Genomic DNA, 21,568 nt, shown 5'->3' with positions numbered 1-21,568 from the left:
TAACGTATTAAATCATTTTGAAGGCTTTATTCAGCGATTGATTTCATGACATGTGACTTTGAACTTCCTGTAATTTGCATTTGACTTTTTGCACTACTTGCAAATATAGATTGCTGTGGTTACAGGTGGCCCTTTGCCCTTTTCCTGACTCGAAAAAGGTCTATACTTTCAACCTGGTTGCCAAAGGGTATGGAAAGTTGGAAACAAATCAGCACTGTCTTCTCCAGCCATTATTATGCAAATTAGAGTTATGTCCCCTGATAATACTAAAACTTCTACGGGTTCCGTTAACGAAGTTATTTCTGGGATAGTCAGCGACAATCGATGTCAAAAAATCTGTGTGCGACCTTCAGTGACAATTTTTCGATAGTTTGCGACTATCTTAACAACACTACTGTTTATCAGAGGAAAAAAATGTACCAACAAAAAACTCTAAATCGAAATAAATGTATGGGGTCCTGGTTTTCAATCTACACATTATATAAAGAGCTTGCATATTGTTTCAGTCCCCTCCCATGATACCACTGTTTAAACAAATTTGTATTTGCACTGTTTGGAGATGTTTATACATTATCTTGGATAAATTGTGGCATTGTAGAAGACAGATGTGCACTGATTTTTCCTACACTAAACTTTGTATGATTTTAAGTTTTCCCTACACATGTACCTGTAGGCAATATTTAAATAAACTTCAAATCTCCACCACTGGTAGCACTGCTCCACAAGTATTATCACATTTTTTTCTCCTTTTTAACCAAGAGAATCAATTGAGGATTTTAAACAACCTCATCTCATCTCTCTTGCTTGTAATAGATGGTATACAGGTACATCAAATGTCCTGGAGAGGTCAAATGCTGGCAGTTATAGAGTTGAAGCAAGTCAATAAAGAAAACATGTGGAATGCAGAATCCCATGTTATTGTGCAGACTACACAGAATTCCGGTTTGTACAATGTTAGAGCAGGTCAACATGACATGCTTCTTCCTTCTAGGCACCTGATCCCACTCTGGTGATTCTAGGCATCCATGTTTGGTCTACTCTCAATTTTGTTATTCTACATAGGATCTATGAGATTGATTACTGTTCATTATCTTCACTTTCTCATTTTATAAAGAATAAACAAGATACAATACATGATTACACCTTTTAGGTGCAAGTTATCTCCCCTCTCTGATCTTTCTTTTCTGTAAGTAAGACTTTGTACACTATCTCAATTTATTTCTGATTTTTCAGTAAGACTTTATACCCTATTTCACCTCTTGGAAATTTCAGTAAGATTTTATACACTATTTCATCTCTCGGATTTTTCAGTAAAATTTTATACACTATTTCACCTCTCAGATTTTTCAGTAGGACTTTTTTCACTATCTCACCTCTGTTTGCCTTTTGGAGGACTTTACAGATTACAGTCAAAGCCAAGACTGGTCTCTTTAAAGCTAAGAACTGTTTCACTAAAGTGTTTAGATGTACAACCCGCTCCCTGAAATCTGGTTTGTCTATCTTTAGGCCATCAACGCATGACCACTGGCATGCTGAAACAGCAATAAACAAAGAACAGTTAAAGAGGGTACAATGATATTTTCATACATCATTCATACTATTCCTACATATATAAAACTACTCTTATGCAAGAACTCCACTGTTGTCAATCTTTCATTCTTTATGTCAAACCTTTAATGTCTATAAATAAACAAATATCTGTGATGGTACAAAATAATATAAACGAGTGTATGAAAGCAAACATTGAACAGTTTTACATAATACAATACAAACAATTTAATGTCAATCTGACATCCATAAGGAGCGGAAGTGTATAATGATACAAGAAAAGGAAATACAAGAAAGGAAATAAGGGAGAAATATCATTTTGAACAGTGAAGACTTGGAATTCTAAACATTTACAATTCTTCTACACACAACAATTCTGTTTCTAAAAACAAGAGGGCAACATTGCTCACTTGAGTCACCAGCCATTGGCCATTGCTAAGCTGTTGTGATTATTAAGAATCTTCATCAATCTTTATTCCTATGAAAAACTGACCCCATCCTAGCCCCAAAGGATCACAACATAACTGAAAATGAATTCCGGTAACACAGAGATGCCTCAACACCAATATGACTAACCCGATCTTACTGTTCCGGATAAGACCAAGGTCATTGATCATGGTATGATTTGAAAGACCTTGTCATAAAAACCTGTATACAAAACATGAAAGTTCTATCTTAAATAATTAAGGAGATACTGAATAGGCAAGATTTTTATCAAAAGTACATGAATGTCAAACTTCCAAATCAAGGTCAAACACCAAATGTGACCAAAGTATAACAAAGTTTTGCCACAAAGAATCCATAGACAAAATATGAAAGCCCCACTTTAAATACTTCAGTCAACCTCCAAAGTCAAAAGATCAAATGCCATTTAATAATCTAAGTTTCTTAAAAGTAGGTCAAACTCAGAGTTCAAAGTCACAAGGTCAAAGAATATATGAAATGAAAAGTCTTGCCATAAAGAAATTTATATACAAGATATAAAAAACCTACCTTAAGGTAGCTCACTACACTAATGCTTAAACTCTGTATGACACTACGTCACAAGATGGCAATTTAAATGTTTTGGGAAATTATTTGTATCGGTCAATTTGTTTGTCTATCATTGTAGCTCAGTGGTTAAAGCATTGGGCTGGTGAACAGCAGATCTTGAGTTCAAATCCCCCAGAATCTTTTATTCATATGTGTTGAAATAATTTTTTTGAGAATCATGTTTTTTACCCAAATATGTATAATTTTTGCCTTTTTGGCATATATACTTAATGTATATCATCATATCTTTTATAATTAAATCAATTCGTACTGTTTTGAGAAACAATTTCTGGGCATAGTGAGCCACCTTAAATAGTTCAGGACATTAAATAGGTAAGATTTTTATTAAAAGTAGGCCAAACTTCTAGGTAAAGGTCAAGAGATCACACACCATAGTATCACACAAAAGGTCATAAAGAATGTATATACAAAATATGAAAATATATCAGCAAATAAAACTAGTGTGGCCTAACCCTACGCCCGGGGACCATAATTTGAACAAACTTGAATCTACTCTATGTCAGGAAGCTTTCATGTAACTTGTCTGACCCAGTGATTCATGAGAAGATTGTTAAAAATTTTCCCAATATACTTTGATCCCCTACTGTGGCATCACCCTACCCCCGGGGACCATGATTTGCACAAACTTGGATCTAATCTATATCATGAAGCTTTCATTTAAATTTCAACTTTTCTGGCTCAGTGGATCTTTTGAAGATTTTTTTTAAAAACCCACCCTATTTTTGCATTTTCGTGATTATCTCCCCTTTGAAGGAAGGGTGGCCCTTCATTTGGATCCCTTTCTGTACCAAGTTTGATAGAAATTGGCCCAGTGGTTCTGGAGAAGATGAAAATGTGAAAAGTTTACAGACAGGCAACAGACAAAAGGTGATAAGAAAAGTTCACTTGAGATTTCAGCTCAGGTGAGCTAAAAATCGCTCAAGCACAATGCAATTCTTTACACAGTAGAAAAAAAAAGAAAAAAAACAAGGTGGGGACAATTCATCAACATTTCACCCTACCTGTTATCAGTTGTACGGCTTGGTATGGCTTCTTGCACCGTAGACAGACATCAATGGCGATGGTGGACATTAGGGCACCACCTGGAGATTTACGTGTGAGGTATTGCACATTGTTTTTTTGGAGGATCTGGATTACAGATAGCCCCTCCCGCCACCACTGAGACAAGGCACAGAAATTCACAAGTTCAGCTCCAATCATAGCCAGAGAGGACCTGTCCATCTTGGAAAGTACATCCTCAGTTTTTTCTGAATAAAATGTGACACCATAAAAATCAGATTATAATGCAATGGGCAGGTTTATCTTTATACATTATAATTTCACTCAATTTTCTGTAAATCTCTTTAATCATTTCAGCTATCTTGGGCATAATCATGTTATTCGCACCGCGTGATAAAGTGTAAGATTTATTTTTCCTTTAGTAAGAGTTATTTGCTCTTTAAATTTGGTTTATTCCGTTAAATTACTATAGGAATATGCAAAATTTCAAACATTTGCATATGGTACAGGTGATAGAAGTATAAATTAAAACAACCTTGTGGGTGTTGGTGGGGGATGGTGGGGGAAATTACAGAATAAACTGTGGTGCGAATAACATGATTATGCCCTATCTTGTCTTGTGAGATTTATTAGCAAGACTTAATTTTTGAGAACATTCATATTGCTTATTATTGAGACTTCATTTCAGCAAGATAATGGCATTGTACTTTTTCACAAGTCATTGTACTATGAAAATGCTACAGAGTCCTTCCATTTCTTGTAATACTATTAGCTCTGTGAAAACTAATCAGTAAATATGTGGTTCTTTGAATGGATGTAAATAGCCCCAAGTTATTCTGCTGTAGACATGTTGACATTATCTACATCAATTTTTTTTAACACCTAAAAAGTCAGTTTTGATAGGGTAACCAATTTCTGGAAACAATAATCTGTCTGAAATAATACTACAATAATCAATTTTTGTCATGTGAAATGAAAGTTGAAACAGGAGCAAGTCAATCTGATCTACTTATACCATGGTTTGCTTCAATGACACTATGTTATTACACGTACCTTTGATAAAAAAACAGTTGACAAATTCGAAGAAGTCTTTGAAGGAATCCACAAGTGAGTTGGGATTACTTTTTTCCCACGTGAAAACATCAACAAATGCACGGATAAATCGTGGGTCCCTTGCCTGTTCTAGATTACTCAGTTCTAAAAATGTTTGGGCCAAATACTCCCAATTCTTGGAGAATCTTACACCCTGCAATTGAAAGAGCTTGGAATGCTTATCTACATAAAAATCCAAAATGATCACCAGCAAGTGCTTTTCCCACGTTTAATTTTTTTAGCAGCATTGAAGTGTCCTCAAAGCTATTACAAATTCAAACATTTCTTATATTGTCATGCTTCTATATTAGTTTCATTAAAATTAGATCAATGGTTCTTAAGAAAATTATTTAGTAACCACTACTTTTTCCCTACATATTCTTCATCATCCCCTCTCATTAGGAGTCATTTCCTTCACTTTGTTTAAAGTAAAAGTCTCTTGTTCAATGATACATGAACCAAGTTTCAAAACTATAGGTCAAAGATTCCCCACAATATTACAACACATATTATATACCCACACACTGCACACCATGACAGTATAAGCCCAGCAAGAGCCCTACCCTCCCTTTGATTTTTTCACCTGCTCTGTTACAAATCACAAACTAAAATGGAAATGATGTTACATACCATGATTCGGTGAATAAGGGATTTGTGTTCATCTGAGTTGACATTTTCTTGCATGGAACTTCTGTCCTCTGAATTAACACTGGATACATCCGAGTCTTTGTCCACAATATTACCCTGCAATGAATTCTAAATTAACACTGAATACATCTGAGTCTTTGTCCACAATACTACCCTGCAACAAATTCTGAATTAACACTGGATACATCCGAGTCTTTGTCCACAATATTACCCTGCAACAAGTTAATCTCTCACATAATAAACTGGCACAAAAATTGAACTTCTTTTCTCAATTTGGTCATCCAAAGGAATGTTTAAAGTAGGGGTCTAGTAGCGTGACGTCATGTCCGAATCGAACTCTGGTATTGGTTCACGTACTATTATTATCAAACGTATTTTTACATTTACCTGGATGTTTTTTAATTTAGAAAATGAATACAATAACACTCAATCACTTATATTTGAGTAGACTATGGCTCCAATCTTCTTTCCATTTTATGTCATCTAATTCACACATAAAACCAGAGGTACATATTTGTTTAATTGATATACAGGGGTATTACATGTTAAAATTATCTGTAAATTAAAAAAAATTCATGATATGCGATAATGCACTTGTGAAATTAAATAAAACAATTCTGCACTTGTTATATATTAGTTATCTTGTTATATATTTGTTATCTTCTATTATGTGAAAATCATCTTCAAAATGGCTATTTTGGCCAAAAAATGTAAATATAAATTGAGATGCTGTGAAAATATTATGCTGAGAAAGGGCAGATTTTTTAAATGTATTTTAACAAGCATTCATGTATGGACATAATATGTGAGTTTGAATGAAAAATCACAAGTCAAATTTTTAAAATATTCATATTAGTGGTGTTGCAGTGCCGTATTTTTGACTGCTGAGGGCCTGTATTGAGTTCAATTTTGTACCACCATTATTAAAAAACATGAAACTGTGTTAAAATTTCACTTTTAATTATTTAGTTAAACATATTTATTTCATATTTGAGGGAAAAAAATTGCAGCATCATACCTCAAACAAAATTTTATGGACATATTCTAGGACTTCTTCAATGAATTCTGATATTGCCGTTTGACAAATGGGGGTACACGTAATAAAAATACCATAATTTACTCATTATACTGACAACCCCCCATTTTTTTGTTTTTATCATACCCTCAAATGAACAATCTAAGTATTTAAACTCAAATTTTTGAGAAATCACAAGTAGGTCCAGGACTAGGGACCTACCTTAATCTAATCAGCGAGTCTTTTAAAAAACTTTAACCCAATCCCTTTTTTTCCCCTTGCAAATACTATAAAAAAATTCTTGTAAAATGTCATATTTGTAGTCATGAACATGAGTTTAAAACTTCAGAATCCACAATAAAAAAAAAAGAATAATAGAACTTAACTACATCAAGGTATAGTATTTCTACCCCGTCTCCCTGAGTCTAGTCCACCATTATCAAAAACCGTCAACAGGTTTAAAGTTTCGGATGACAAACTGACAGAAAGGAAACTATATGCCCCCAAATCTCCCATTACCGGGGCATAAAAAAAGCCACTCTTTTTTATTAAGAAGGTCTGAGAATAAGGAGAATTTAATTCCACTGTTTTAGGCACTGTGCTATGTAGATGATGTGCAACAATATTAGCTGAAGGTAATGCAAACAATGATTGTCCACAGAAATGTGGGGGCACTTCTCTTTGTAGAGGATACCGACTATGAGCACCTTAAGAAGACATGGAAAGAAACCATCAGACAAGATCGTAAGCAGTGGCAAATGGACAGTCAATCCCCTCTACCGTGATCACTGGAGACTTAGCATAAGGACAGTCAGACAACGTCGAACCCCTGACTAAGGGAACACAGACGATAAACTCGGATAGTGAGTGTGTGTGTGTGTGAGCTCTGCTATCATATAGATTTTGATAACATTCAAATCAGAAACAAAGTCTGTCAAAAAGAAGTACAAAGTATGGAATCAAAGTGTGTAATCTATGTGCAACATTATGCTTTTTCTTATTGCTGTCACAGGTACCACCTCAAGATTGTTTGGTGCTGAAAAAGGACATGCTCTCTAAAACAATATAAGATTCACATTCCAAAGTGTACATAAATTAAGGGCTACTGTATCCCGTTATGGTGGAGTTCCTTATGAAGGACTGGTTCTCCTAATTTACTAAAATAGTTATGTCCAGTTTGACATTCCCAAAGTATATAAAAACCTCCCAACAGCACACTTGGTGACGTCTCCCACTTTCAGAACATTATACCAAGTAAAGCACTGATGTAAGAAGACTGGTTGGATTACATAGACTAGAGTTGGGAAGTAGATGACAAGACAAGTGTGCTTCATTCTTCACCCTGCGCCAGGAGAATTTCTAAAACCTATAAATAACGCATGAAATGCTAAGTGTTGTACATACACACAACTGTTCTGTGGCCTGTACAGTGTCATGGTCCTACTCTTCTGTAGAGCAACATGAATGGGAAGTTAGTTGCAAGACAAAAAGCACCATTATAGATTTTTTTGGTTCCCCCTACCTCCAAATCTGCTTAATATCAATATTGGTGAGAAATGGCCAAATTAAAAATGTTTCAAAAATTGACTATGGATGAAGAAAGATGACAGAGAGAATCAGATTGCAGTAGATTACTCATGTGATGCAGATGACTTAAAAAGCCTGACGAAGTGAGCATAATGACCAACATCATCAGTCTGAATGACTATTTTCTATGCAATAAATGATCAGTACTCACCTCTATGATAGCTGGTTGTGTTTTATTGGCTACAGATCTCAGAGTGCTTGCAGCCTTTGGAAAATTATGCTGCAAGCAAACATCAGCCATTGGACCCAACAACTGAAATATTAGAATGTTCCTTATGGCATAGTTTTTTTTATCTTGACAATGTCAAAATTTGTCTGTAACTATCATAATATCCTTTAAAAATCACAGCATGAATGAAAACACCAGCATTCTTTGCATTTACAGAATACCAAGTCTTATGTGAACTGTCAAATGTTTGGTGAATTAGGATTTACAAAATTAATTGATTGGTTCTTAGGCCTGCCTGAATAAATCAACCGAACTACCAATGTTATCAGAAGTTTAATAATAAAACATAGTACCGTAAAATTGTTTGACCTACTTTTAGCCCTAAAGTAGGTCACAGTGCGTGCACCAATCCAGCTGAAACTGAATTTGTATTCCTCCGAGAGGAAGCTTGTGACTACATTTCAGGGCAATAACTGTATCCGTAACGAAAATAAAGTTTGGAAAACTGTTTTATCTACTTTTAGCCCTAAAGTAGGTCATAGTGCACCAATCCAGCTGAAATGCAAACTCCCTCTTGTATTCTTGAGGGAGAAATTGTGACCAAATGTCAATGATGTACATGCATCCTTTACGGGAAAAAGTCAGGAAATCATGACCTCAGACAGACTGCGCCTTAACAAAATACATCTGATGAAGGGCGTTTAAAAAAGTGATTACTGAATCACATCATTTTGGGAAAAGCTTACCAGTTTAGGTTTTAATTTTACAAATTCAAAATAGGTCTCAGAAACACTCAATTTAATCATGACTTCTTCTACATATTACAGAAAATGGATTTGTCTAACCTCAACATCTTGGTTATAAAACTGTTCTGGGTCACATTTCTGGATCCAGTGAGCTGCCTCTTGGATACATATTTCTGGATTCTCCTGAACAGCTTGTAAAGCTGATCGAGTGATGTATGCTGGAGGCAAAAATCCATGGCAATGGAGACTGTAATTGATTACGTTCCACAACTTCAGCCATTGTTGCTTCTCTTGGAAAGCTCTAAAAAGAGGCATACCATTCAATTACTGATCCCCTTTATAAAGACCAAACACATCCGTTATATCAAATGCATGCACTAAAATTTTCATAACTCCATGACATATGTACAAGCATGTTAGTTGTAAATTACTGCTTTCACATCAAATTAAGCCTGCTTACTAGGTATCAGTACCTAACAAGAGGTCCATGGACCTAGAATCGCTCTTCTGATACATTGTAGAACATGCAAAAATTCTCACTAACCAAGATTCATCAATTAACAAAGTTTGATGATGTTAAGTCAAATAGTACCTGAAAATTTAAATGTAACTGTCCAAATGTAGGTCACAGTGACCTACTTTTGGTCGACACACTGAAGACTCAAGATGCATCAATTGACAAGTCAAATAGTATTCAAATATAGTTTTCAAATTCCAAAAGAAGGCCACAGTGACCTACTTTTTGGTCGACACACTCCAAAGACTCAAGATGCATCAACTAACAAAGTTTGATAATTGAAGTCAAATAGTTTCTAAAATATTCAGATATAAATGTCAAATTCCAAAAGTAGGTCACAGTGACCTACTTTTTGGTTGACACACTCTGAAGACTCAAGACCCATCAACTGACAAAGTTTGATGATTGTAAGTCAAATAGTATCTGAAATATTCAAATATAGCTGTCAAAATCCAAAAATAGGTCACTGTGACCTACTTTTTAGTCAACACACTCTGAAGACTCAACATGCATCAACTGACAAGGTTTGATAATTGTAAGTCAAATAGTATCCGAAATATTAAAATATAGCCATCAAATTCCAAAAGTAGGTCACGGTGACCTACTTTTTGGTCAACAAACTATGAAGACTCATGATGCATCAACTGACAAAGTTTGATAATCCGAACTTTCATAGTGTCCAAAATATGCATCTAAAATTGAAAATGTGAAATTTGAATGTCTGCAAAATTCAAAAAGTAGGTCACTGTGACCTACGTTTTTTTATAAATATGTTTCGAGGCCTCTAGATGCATCAACTTACAAGGTTTGATGATTCTAAACCTCTCGGTATCTGAAATAACAACCTAAAATGTATTCATAAATGATTAGCCATAAAATTCAGAAAGTAGGTCATGGTGACATACTTTTCACATGACGCACTTCAAGGTCCCATGATCCATCAACTGACAACTTTTGATGATCATAGGCTCAAAAGTGTCCAAGATATGCATCAAAATCCATTAAATAATAATTACCTGCGAAATTCAAATATTAGGTCACCATGACCTACTTTTGAAACAACACGATATTAGGTCCTAAGATGCATCAACTGACAAAATTTGATGATCCTAGTCCTTATACTAAGCAAAATATCAAAGTTTTAACAAAACAAAATTTAAGGTCAACTTTGAAGTGACCTTGAGACCACACCCTTTGCCCCAGGATGATGTCTTGAACAATTTTCTGTCTACAACTTATCCTCATCCTTATGCATAAGTTTGGTGATAATTTGCCCAGTGGTTCTAGATAAGAAGATTTTTTAGCAACCACTACTATTGTTTGAATTTTCCTAATTATCTCCCCTTGTTAAAGGGTCACAACCCTAGTTTTATTACAAATGAAAGCCCTTGGGCCAAGGATACCCTGTGAGAAATTTGACAAAAATTGGCCTAGGGCTTCTTGAGATATAGCCCTTTTCCCAAAAAGTTCACGCACACTGCACGCCAGACATGTATGGCCATATGATTAGTTCTTTGAGCCTTCGGCTCAGAAGAGCTAAAAATTTCTGGAAGTGGAATCGTTATATAGAGAATGGATTTTTCCAGTCCAGAAAGTGAATTCCACTTTAAAGCAAAGAAAAACCATGTCTGCTATAACAAACAAGCTTGTAACAAATTCACATTCATTGCAAAGTGATATTTATTCCCCTGTAAGAGGAAAATAATTATGTAAATTGTATTGGAAATAATTATGAAGTTTGGTTTATAACTGTTTTTTTCTCTGGTCCTGGAGATGTTTTACTGTATAATGAAGTTTGGTTGTAATGAACTGTTCTTCGCTGGTACTGGAGGTTCGCTATAACCTTATTTTACTGTATAATGAAGATCGGTTATAATGAAATAATTCCAATGTTATTTATTACAGTTGTTTTGATCGGACAAAAATAAAGCTACTTGAGAATTTACACATCAATTAATCCAAAAACACTATGTATACACATACGTCTGAAAACAAATAACAGAGTGCAGGGAAACTATTTAAATTTTTTACATTGATAATCCAGGGGACGAATTGGAATTGTAAAAATCAAACAATCTTCGCATTTTCATTCAGTTTGCGAGTAAAATGTCCAGAGTTTTTACACATCAATAAATTCTTCAAAAAGAATGTTTAATCCTAAACTGTTTTTTCACTGGTCCTGAAAGTTTGTTATAACCTTATTTTGCTGTAAATGAACTGAACTGGTTTTAAACATGCTTTAGATACAATTATCATTTTTTCAAATGTGTGAAAATTCATGCTTTCAATGAACTGTGTGCATTTAACATACTATTAGGTACTTTTGTGCAATTCCCTTAAAAAGACTGATTGATTAATTTTATATTGTTTAATGTCCCACTCAAGAATATTTCACTCATAGGGATTGATTGATTGATGTTTTCCGCCACACTCAACAATTTTTCATTTATCTGGTGGCACCCAGTTTTTTTTGTTTTATTTTTATGGAAGAGAGAACCCAGATACAATGTATCTGGGAAGAGACCATTGACCTTCCGAAAGTAAACTGGGAAACTTTCTCACTTACCGACACGAGCGGGATTCAAACCCGCACCGACCAGAGGTGAAAGGCCATGCAGTCATATGGAGACGTCACCATTGCCAGTGAAGGGCTGCAAAATTTAAGCCTACACTCCGCGCTTACGGCCTTTGAGCAGAAAGGGATCTTTATCATGCCACAACACGGGGCCTCAATTTTTGCGTGTCATCCACAGGACCACCCCATTCAGTCACCTCTTAAAACAAGCAAAGGGTACTGGGAACCTATTACAACCCAAACCCCCCTTATAAAATACTTGTGTATGATTCATAATTAACTAGACAAGGACCCAATGTGTAATGCCTTGTCTCTTTGATGTTTAAGAATTCTTGAGAAGTTTACTTGCATTACTAAATACTAAACATGTGCAAAATAAATTCTTAAAGTAACAGCTTGTTGGCACACAGATAAACAGCTGGAAGTATCTTTCACTTCACCACTCATCAAACTAACCTGAGGAGAATTACAACATTCTGACTGGTCAAACATTTGCTGAAGTTCTGGATACAGGAGAACAATGTCCATAAGTTTTCTTCATAATGTGCCGGGCAGAGACTACACATCGAGATCAAGATAGCATGAAACCTACAAAATGAAATTAATTCTGCTCAAAGGAAATTCAAAGATGTACATGCTGTAGTTATTATAATTTGTTGTTTGTCATTTGATTTATCTTAACTACATCTACATGCCAACAAGTAATGACAAACTTTAATCAGAAAAGTTTCTATGTAAGTTGAATTAGTCTACATACTCAATGGATTTGATTTTTTCAGCATGACTGAGTAGGTCAAAGGCCATATTCATATCACAGTCCTCCTCTGCCAACCTTAGTAACTGCATGATGTGCTTGGTGGGGATCTGATCATGAAAATTCAGTTCCAGAAGCTTCTTGTAAATTTCATAGGCCCTGTAAGATAAAGTTTGAAATACTATATTCACATTATAAAAGTATGAAAATTTTCATAACAGCAGTATATGCATGCAAGATTTCTAAATAATTTAAAATCTATACAGCATAATTTATGAAATTTCATAGTACAAACGACGATATCTATAGTATTTTATTTTTGACATTTTCTAATTTTTATCTTAATTCTGAAGTGTAATTACTGTGTTAGAACTTCATTTATTAGATTTACTTTCCTCAGACATTGTCAACGCAATTCTAATAAAGTACACTGTACATGAACAGTCATGAACAGTTTTGTAGTGCCCCCTCCCTCCCCTAAGAGGGGGCAAGGAAGAGAGAAAAACACACTTACCATGGCTTTTAGATGTGCTAGTTTTTTTTTCTAAATCTCAATACTGTCACTTTCAGTATTAAGAAAACAAACTAGGACATTTAAAATCTATGATAAGTGTGGTAGGTTGGACTTGGATGCTAGCAGCATTTAACTATTTTCTATACAAACTTACCCCATCTTGTCACTCTGGCTATGAAGCCGAGAAATTTCACGTAGTCCTTTCTTAAATATCTCATCCTGTATATAGAATAAAATATTTCATTACAAATCTAATTCATAATGAGCTGCCATCTTTTTCTGCCACAAGCAGTAATTTGATCTAACTTTCAGAAAAGAAATGTCTGATGTAAATTTAAGTATGTTTTTGTCTTTGATATCTGTACAATTGTAATGATAGTCATTTCCTTATGAATGCAGTGCAGTTAGAACAAGATGTACTGTGAGCAATGCTCACTAAGAATACCCCCCGCTTACCCCAATCTCCCAAAGGATGTTGTTAATAGGTATAAATTACCTCTTTCCTGAGTGTAAAAATATGGTATGCATTTGTAGAAGAAAATGGAAGATATAGTCCAAACACAAATCCATGGCATAAACCTATAATTTTGACCTTGAGATCAAAGGTCAAGGTCATAAAGAGGTCATGAATGTACATGACACATAGTCTCATGGTGATACACCCATGTCTTATGGTATGACTATGTCAAAACCCTATAATCAATTTTGACCTTGAGGTCAAAGTTCAAGGTCATATACAGGTCATGAAGGTACTCGACACATCCGTCTCATGGTGATACACTCATGTGTCAAATATGATATGCCTATGTCAAAGAACAAAGAAGTCATGGCCCGGACATGAATCCATTGTAAAAACCTTTAATTTTGACCTTGAGGTCAAGGTCATATGGAGGTCATGAAGGTACATGACACATCGTCTCCTGGTGATACACTCATGTGTCTCCTGGTGATACACTCATGTGTCAAACATGGTATGCCTATGTCAAAGAACAAAGAAGTTATGGCCCGGACACGAATCCATTGTAAAAAACCTTTAATTTTGACCTTGAGGTCAAGGGTCAAGGTCATATGGAGGTCATGAAGGTACATGACACATCGTCTCATGGTGATACACTCATGTGTCAAATATGGTATGCCTATGTCAAAGAACAAAGAAGTTATGGCCCGGACATGAATCCATTGTAAAAAACCTTTAATTTTGACCTTGAGGTCAAGGGTCAAGGTCATATAGAGGTCATGAAGGTACATGACACATCGTCTCATGGTGATCTACCTGTGTGCCAAATATGGTATGCCTAAGTCAAAGAACAAAGAAGTTATGGCCCGGACACGAATCTGCACAGACAGACGGATGGACGGACGGACGGACAGACAGACAGACAGAGTGATTCCTATATACCCCCCGAACGAAGGTATAACAAGAGCACCGCAAACGGTACATAATACGCCCATGAAATGCTTACATAGGGTGTTTTTCTTGTGCTATAATTTGTATAACTTTGCTTCAGGTATTATCAGACATCATGAGGCTGTGACAAACTTTCATATGAACAAAGGGTCTTAGCTTAAAAATTGAGATTTCCTCAACATGGACCAAGTTCAACAACCTGTAATTTTTTCAAAAAATGGAAGAAAATCAAAATCCTTCCCAAATGCACATCTTCAATACCTATACAAACACTCCACAAAACAAGAAGGTCCTCACTTGAAAACTGTGGGAGGAGTTGGGCGAACAAATTATGTACCCTCCATAGAATATTAATTTCCAAATGGACTAAGTTCAACAACCTGTAATTTTCTCAAAAATTGTAGAAAATCAAAATCCATCCCACATGCACATCTTCAATACCCATACAAACACTCCACAAAACAAGAGATGTTTGTAAAACAAATATGCCCCCATGGTCCAAAATTGAAAAGGGTTATACACACACATCATTTAATTGATAGTAATATCATCAATTCAAAATATTGAGCAGACAATATCTTCCTATGTCAAGAGTGAATTGACCATGTGACCTAAAAAATCAACAGGGGTCATCTACTCCTTATGCTGTACCAGTGTACCAAGTTTGGTGACAATCAAGCATATAATTCTTAAAATATAGGAGACAATGTATTACTATGTCCAGTTCAACAATTGACTTTTGACCTCAAAATCAATATGGGTCATCTCCTGAAGATGTACCAGTGTACTAAGTTTGATGTCTGTCAAGCAAAAGGGTTATCAAGATATTGAGTGGACAGTATATTACTATGTTCAGTTTGACCTTTGACCATGTGACCTCAAAATCAATAGGAGTCATCTCCTCCTGAATATACACCACTGTACTAAATTTGATGTCTGTCAAGCAAAGGGTTCTCAAGATATTGAGCAGACAGTATATTCCAATGTCCAGTTTGACCCTTGACCTTTAAACATGTGACCTCAAAATCAATATGGGTCATTTTCTCCTGAAGATGTACCAGTGTACCAAGTTTGATGTCTGTCAAGCAAAGGGTTCTCAAGATATTGAGCAGACAATATATTACTATGTCCAGTTTGACCCTTGACCTTTGACCATGTGATCTCAAAATCAATAGTGGCCATCTTCTCCTGAAGACGTATCAGTGTACCAAGTTTGATGTATGTCAAGGAAAGGGTTCTCAAGATATTAGCGGACAGTATATTCTAATGTCCTGTTTGACCCTAGACCTTTGACCATGTGACCTCAAAATCAATAGGGGTCATCTTCTCCTGATGTTGTACCAGTGTACCAAGTTTGATGTCTGTCAAGCAAAGGGTTCTCTAGACATTGAATGGTCAGTATATTCCTATGCCCAGTTTGACCTTTGACCATATGACCTCAAAATCAAATGGGGTTATCTACTCCTTAGGATGTACCAGTGTGCTAAGTTTGATGTATTTCAAGCAAAGGGTTCTCAAGATATTGAGCGGACATTATATTCCTATGTCCAGAGTAGATTGATCCTTGACTTTGACCATAAAAACAATCTTCTACTCATAACCAACCCACATATGAAATATCATTATCATCAAGTGAATGGTTCTCAAGATATTGACTGGACAACATGTGGTCTACCGACCGACCGACCAACAGGTGCAAACCAATATGCCCCTCTTCTTTGAAGGGGGGGGGGGGGGGGGGGGGGCGGGGGGGCATAATAAGAAGGCTCTCACTTGAAAACTGTGGGTGGAGTAGGTAGGACAAATTATGTACCCTCCATATAATAATAATTTCCAAATAAAGGGGCAAAACTCCTGGAAAACAGGTCGAAATGGATCAAAATTGCAGTATGATCTAGAGTGACCCACAAAGAAGCTACACAGCAAGTTTCAGCATGACATGTGAAAGGGAAATGAAATTATAAAGAGAAAACCCCGAACGGACGGACGTATGGACATCGCTGTACCATAATACGTCCCATCTAAAGATGGGCATATAAAAATGCATGTATGAATCTTGATAAATATAGTATGTCAATTCTAACACCTGGGAATTCTGACAACCAGCACACGGCGATTTCCCGCCCCCTACTTTGAGTAAAATCACAGCCTACTTTCTATATTTCAGACAAAAAGATCCATTTTAAAATGTCTTTTTAATCAAATGTGCAGCACAATTGAATATTGTATTCATTACATTATGATTCATATGAAGTTCATTTCATTTTTGCTTCATATTCTAATGCTATATTTAAGAGCCTAAATAAAAGCAAGGGAATAACTCCTACAGCTTTCTAATCTTCTTAATTTTTCTGGACCCACGAGCAAGTACACAAATATTTCTCCTCTTGCTTTTTCTGATTTCACCTGCTACTTCTTCAATTTCTTGAGAACCTTGCCCTTCATGAAAAAAGCCAGTGAGAAGTGGTGCAGTTCATACCCCTCACGTATTTTCAAAATGAAATTTATTTCTCAAATAAACCCATCTTTATCATACTAATATATATGACTGCCACTCCTTGAGGCCTCAATTCTGATGAAAAATGACCATGAACTTTCAGAGAAGTTGGTAAGTTCAAATGTGAACATACAACTACCCAAGTAACTAACACAACTGGCCACCTGAATGACTCAAGAAACTAAAAAAGGAATAACTTGGTTAAAATCAGAAATTAATTAGAAATTTTATATAATGTAACAAAGTAGCTAATTCTATTTTGGGGTTCCATTTACAGAATATTTCCTTTTAAATTTGAACTTGAATACAATTGTTAAATCATTTGATATCACATGGTAATGATTCTATTTCAATAAATCTGTAATATAAAAACAATAAAACACATCCTTCCTTTTCACAACCTAAATCTGTAATATAAAAACAATAAAACACATCCTTCCTTTTCACAACCTAAATCTGTAATATAAACAATAAAACACACCCTTCCTTATCACTACCTAAATCTGTAATTAACTACCTCCATCTTCAACCAAGCCAATATTGGAATCTATGGTTAATGTGGTGTGCGTAGTCATAATAGGTGTGCATGATTTTTCATTTCATATAGAATGGGGGAAAATCAATAAAATACTAGTTAGTGAATAAAACATCATATCATACCTTGGATGGTACATTATGTTTGTATGAACACATCGGCTTGTTACAGACATTGTAGTGAATGAACTGGAAACAGAATCCTTTGGGAATCAAATTAACCATGATGGTGTTGGGCTTAAAGTCTATGTCTTCACATTCCTGATGGATAAAAATGAAAAAAACCCAGAATGATTAGACAAATGGTAAAATGGGCCATATTCTCAGAATAGACTCCATGAAATTGGGCCATGATTAAATTAAACTTAAGGTATTCCATGTATAATGAAAGGATAATGAACAATTTTGAAGGATTTAGATCAACTTAAAAGTTTATTGATAAATAATGATGAAAGTGAAGCAGATGAAATTCACATGACTGGTAAATGATTAGAAGCTGACCTTTTTGCACTTAAGACTTTTTGGAAGAGTTGTCTGCCCTTTGTAAAAATAAGAAAAATCTAATTTTCTAAAAATGTGTGTGGTCAATGATTAATTTTATTTCATATTTTCATAAAAAGAAAGTGTATGTAACTTTCTACCAAGAGATTAGTATGAAAATGTAATTTGTTTTTAAAATATTGTAATAAAACATGCTTTTCCCATATACTTCAATGTTAAATTCTAGGTGAAATAAATCAAGCAGTAAACAAAACTTTGAAAATTCCTATGGTGGATTATTTTTATTTGATGAACCCTTCAAAATGATACCATGATAACAAATATTCCACCATCCATTTATTAGATATGAAATATGGTCATTATACATGGAATACCTTAAGTTCATCTGATTTAGATGCTAAATGATAAATTCTTGTTGCTAATAGTGAGGCAACCAAGTACTCAGAATTTCTTTTTACAGTTATTCTAAATCGATGTGAAATCGGAAACTTTGCTTCAACCGAGATTTTTTAGTCAAATTCATATCAAGTGTGTAACAGAGAAACTTTACATTGTAAGATACCATACCACAGTGCTCTCCATGACTATTACATTGTCAGTTTCATCCTTAATATCCCTTGCTGACCTACAAAATCAATCATACAACCATCAAAAGTTTCAATCCTAAACTAATCATTCTATACATTTGCAAATTAGATTTTTTTTAATGTGAATTTTTACTAAACTATTTAAAACTACAAACTTTAAACAAGAGGCCTTGTCTGGAAAGTAACTCGATTACCACACAACAAAATAAAGATGTGTTTGTGAAACACTGATGCCCCCTCAAGGCAGCAAAGTAACTCCGATTCCAAAAAGAAAGATCTTGTGAAAAGGACTACACATGGGAAATATGAAAGCTATATCCCATCGCCATCCACTAAAAAATTATGGCCAAAGTAAAATATTATGTGAACAGACTAACAGACAGACCATAAAATATAAGCCCCCAAATGGCTTCAATTTTTGCTATCAAAATTTATGTTAATTTCTTCTGTTTCATAATTACAAAACTATGACCTTGATAAATCTTTTATAAAACCTTTTTTTTCAGTAACTTTGATCTTGGCCAAAAGATTATGTTTCAAGGATTCAGAAAAAAAACCTCTTTTGTCAAACATGTGAGCTTCAACTGTCTCTCCATTCTAATGAACTTCTAACATGTTTACCCGGACAGTGATATTGCCCCTGTTCATGACACACTGCCTGGTCATAATCAATCTTTACTATTTCATGAATAAGCATGAATATATATTATGCGAGAAGTAAAAAACGAACATTATTCAAACACAACTTTATGCTGCTCTCGCACTTAAAACAAATTGTTCCGAATCATGTTCCTGTTCCTTAATGTGATCATACATTCAGGTGAATTATTTAACCTTGGGACAGAATAGTTACCTTGTCTCTGCCAATGCCTCCTCCTTCTTCACAAGTTCCTCCTTTACACAGATATCATCCTCCTCTTTTTCTTCCAAATCTCCATCCTCATCTCTCTCATCATCTGTGATCTTCTCTTCCTCCGCCATCTCCTCCTTCTCTTCCTCCACCATCTCTTCCTCCTCTTCATTCAGCCAGGATTCCTCATCCGAAGCACACACATTTAGTACATCAACATCAATATCCAAATTGGTGTATTTGCTAACATCACAATCTCTTCCAGCTAAAATGCAGGAGAATTATTTACATATTTTACATTCACATTGACAATTCCAAAGAGGGGGCCAAATACATGTACAACCTATGCTATCTCTTTAACATATAAAAAATGTTTTGTTTTGCTGTGGCCACATGGCTCCTGGAAATTTTAGTTAAGTTTCAACCCTGAAGCAGATGGCAGAGTAACTCAGCTGACCTAAAACCTGGAAAATTCTAGATCTTGATTAAAATCTCAATGCACCGACTAAATGTACACCTGTATTTTTGGCTACACGTGTTACTGATATATATGTTAGTGTCACTTTGAAACAAGATGTGTTTGTGAAACACAAATGCCCCAGATAATGGCCAATTCCAAAGATGGCCAAGGTCACAAGGACAAATATCTTGGTACCAGTAGAAAGATCTTGTCACAAGAAATGCTCATGTACAATATGAAAGCTCTAATATTTACCATTTAGAAATTATGACCAATGTAAAAAAAAAATAAAAAATTAAGTAGGTCAAATGTCAAGGTCAAAAGGTTTAGTACCAACGGAAAGGTCTTGTCATAAGGAATACTCATGTGAAATACCAAAGCTCTATCACTTACTATTCAAAAGCTATAAGCAAGGTTAAAATTAAAAAAGTAGGTCAAACTCCAAGGTCACTGGGCCAAAAATGTTGATACCCACAGAAAGGTCTTGTCACAAGGAATACTCATGTGAAATATCAAAGCTCTACCACTTACTGTTCAAAAGTTATTAGCAAGGTTAAAGTTTTCAAAAAGTAGGTCAAACTCCAAGGTCAAGGTCACGGGGTCAAAAATATTGGTACCCACGGAAAGGTCTTGTCACAAGGAATACTCATGTGAAATATTGAAGCTCTATTACTTACTGTTCAAAAGTTATTAGCAAGGTTAAAGTTTCAGACAGAATGACAAAAACAATATGCCCCCCGATCTGCAATCCTGGGGGCATAAAAATATTTTTCTCTTGTTGTTAATCTTATACAAATATGTACATATTTCCATTGTCCTTGTGCTTAGGAATAAAGCTATAACTCTGATTAAACAGTAAAACCAACAAACCTTCACTCTCTGATTCTTGATCTGACTCTTCAGAGGTTTCGGATTCCTTCTCACTCTCAGATTCTTCACTCTTCTCTGCATCATCTTCCTCCTCAGACTCATCCTTATCCTCCTCCTCGTCCTCACTTTCTCGATCATCCCTACTCCGACTCTTTATAGAATCCTTATCTTCATCATTGCATTCCATTGCATCGTCTTTATTCTTGGCGTGACATTTCAAGTCCCTTCTTTGTTCATCCTTCACATCTTGAACTTCCATCTGATCCTGAAGGAGTTTATATTCCATGCTTTCTACATCGTCTTTAATACCCTCTTCCACATTGGTCTTGGAATCTTCTTTAATGTCATTATCATTCGTTCCTGCACTGTCCATCAGGTTTTCCCCAAGCTCTAGTCTGGAACATACGGTCTCAGTAGTGGAGGCATATTCTGGAATGTGACATGGGCTTTTCTTTGAGTTTGGAATGTCTTGTTTTAGGGGAGTGCTTGTGAATTTAGGAATGCCTTGCTTTTCCAGACCAGTTTTTCCAGACTGATGGGAAACTTCATTCTCTTTCCAAACACCTTAATCACAAAACAAAGCAGTTTCAATTTAGATATAATATACTGTATTTTGTGTAAAAATATATGTGTGCTTTTTCAAC

The 21,568-nt window shown here is 35.2% G+C and overlaps 1 protein-coding gene across 4 annotated transcripts in view; it reads right to left on the bottom strand.

Moving 5' to 3' along the window:
- The window catches only part of LOC125659318 (uncharacterized), a 59,289-nt gene that overhangs the window by 7,509 nt on the left and 30,212 nt on the right, over positions 1–21,568 (bottom strand). For 3 of the 4 annotated variants that reach the window (XM_056148546.1, XM_056148547.1, XM_056148548.1), the window contains exons 4-16: positions 20,925–21,488; positions 19,598–19,859; positions 18,725–18,782; positions 17,783–17,917; positions 13,372–13,436; positions 12,707–12,862; positions 12,406–12,537; positions 8,957–9,158; positions 8,094–8,195; positions 5,323–5,448; positions 4,654–4,846; positions 3,603–3,848; positions 1,374–1,532 (exon numbers count right to left, since the gene is read on the bottom strand). In XM_056148546.1, the coding sequence (XP_056004521.1) occupies positions 1,374–1,532; positions 3,603–3,848; positions 4,654–4,846; positions 5,323–5,448; positions 8,094–8,195; positions 8,957–9,158; positions 12,406–12,537; positions 12,707–12,862; positions 13,372–13,436; positions 17,783–17,917; positions 18,725–18,782; positions 19,598–19,859; positions 20,925–21,488 (2,400 nt within the window). The remainder of the gene's footprint in view (positions 1–1,373; positions 1,533–3,602; positions 3,849–4,653; positions 4,847–5,322; positions 5,449–8,093; positions 8,196–8,956; positions 9,159–12,405; positions 12,538–12,706; positions 12,863–13,371; positions 13,437–17,782; positions 17,918–18,724; positions 18,783–19,597; positions 19,860–20,924; positions 21,489–21,568) is intronic. The other variant, XM_048890957.2, reaches the window with a different exon arrangement.

This window comes from Ostrea edulis, chromosome 9, assembly GCF_947568905.1.
Source record: "Ostrea edulis chromosome 9, xbOstEdul1.1, whole genome shotgun sequence".
NCBI classification, from domain to species: Eukaryota; Metazoa; Mollusca; class Bivalvia; order Ostreida; family Ostreidae; genus Ostrea; species Ostrea edulis.
This window is presented reverse-complemented; position numbering and strand designations above follow the sequence as displayed.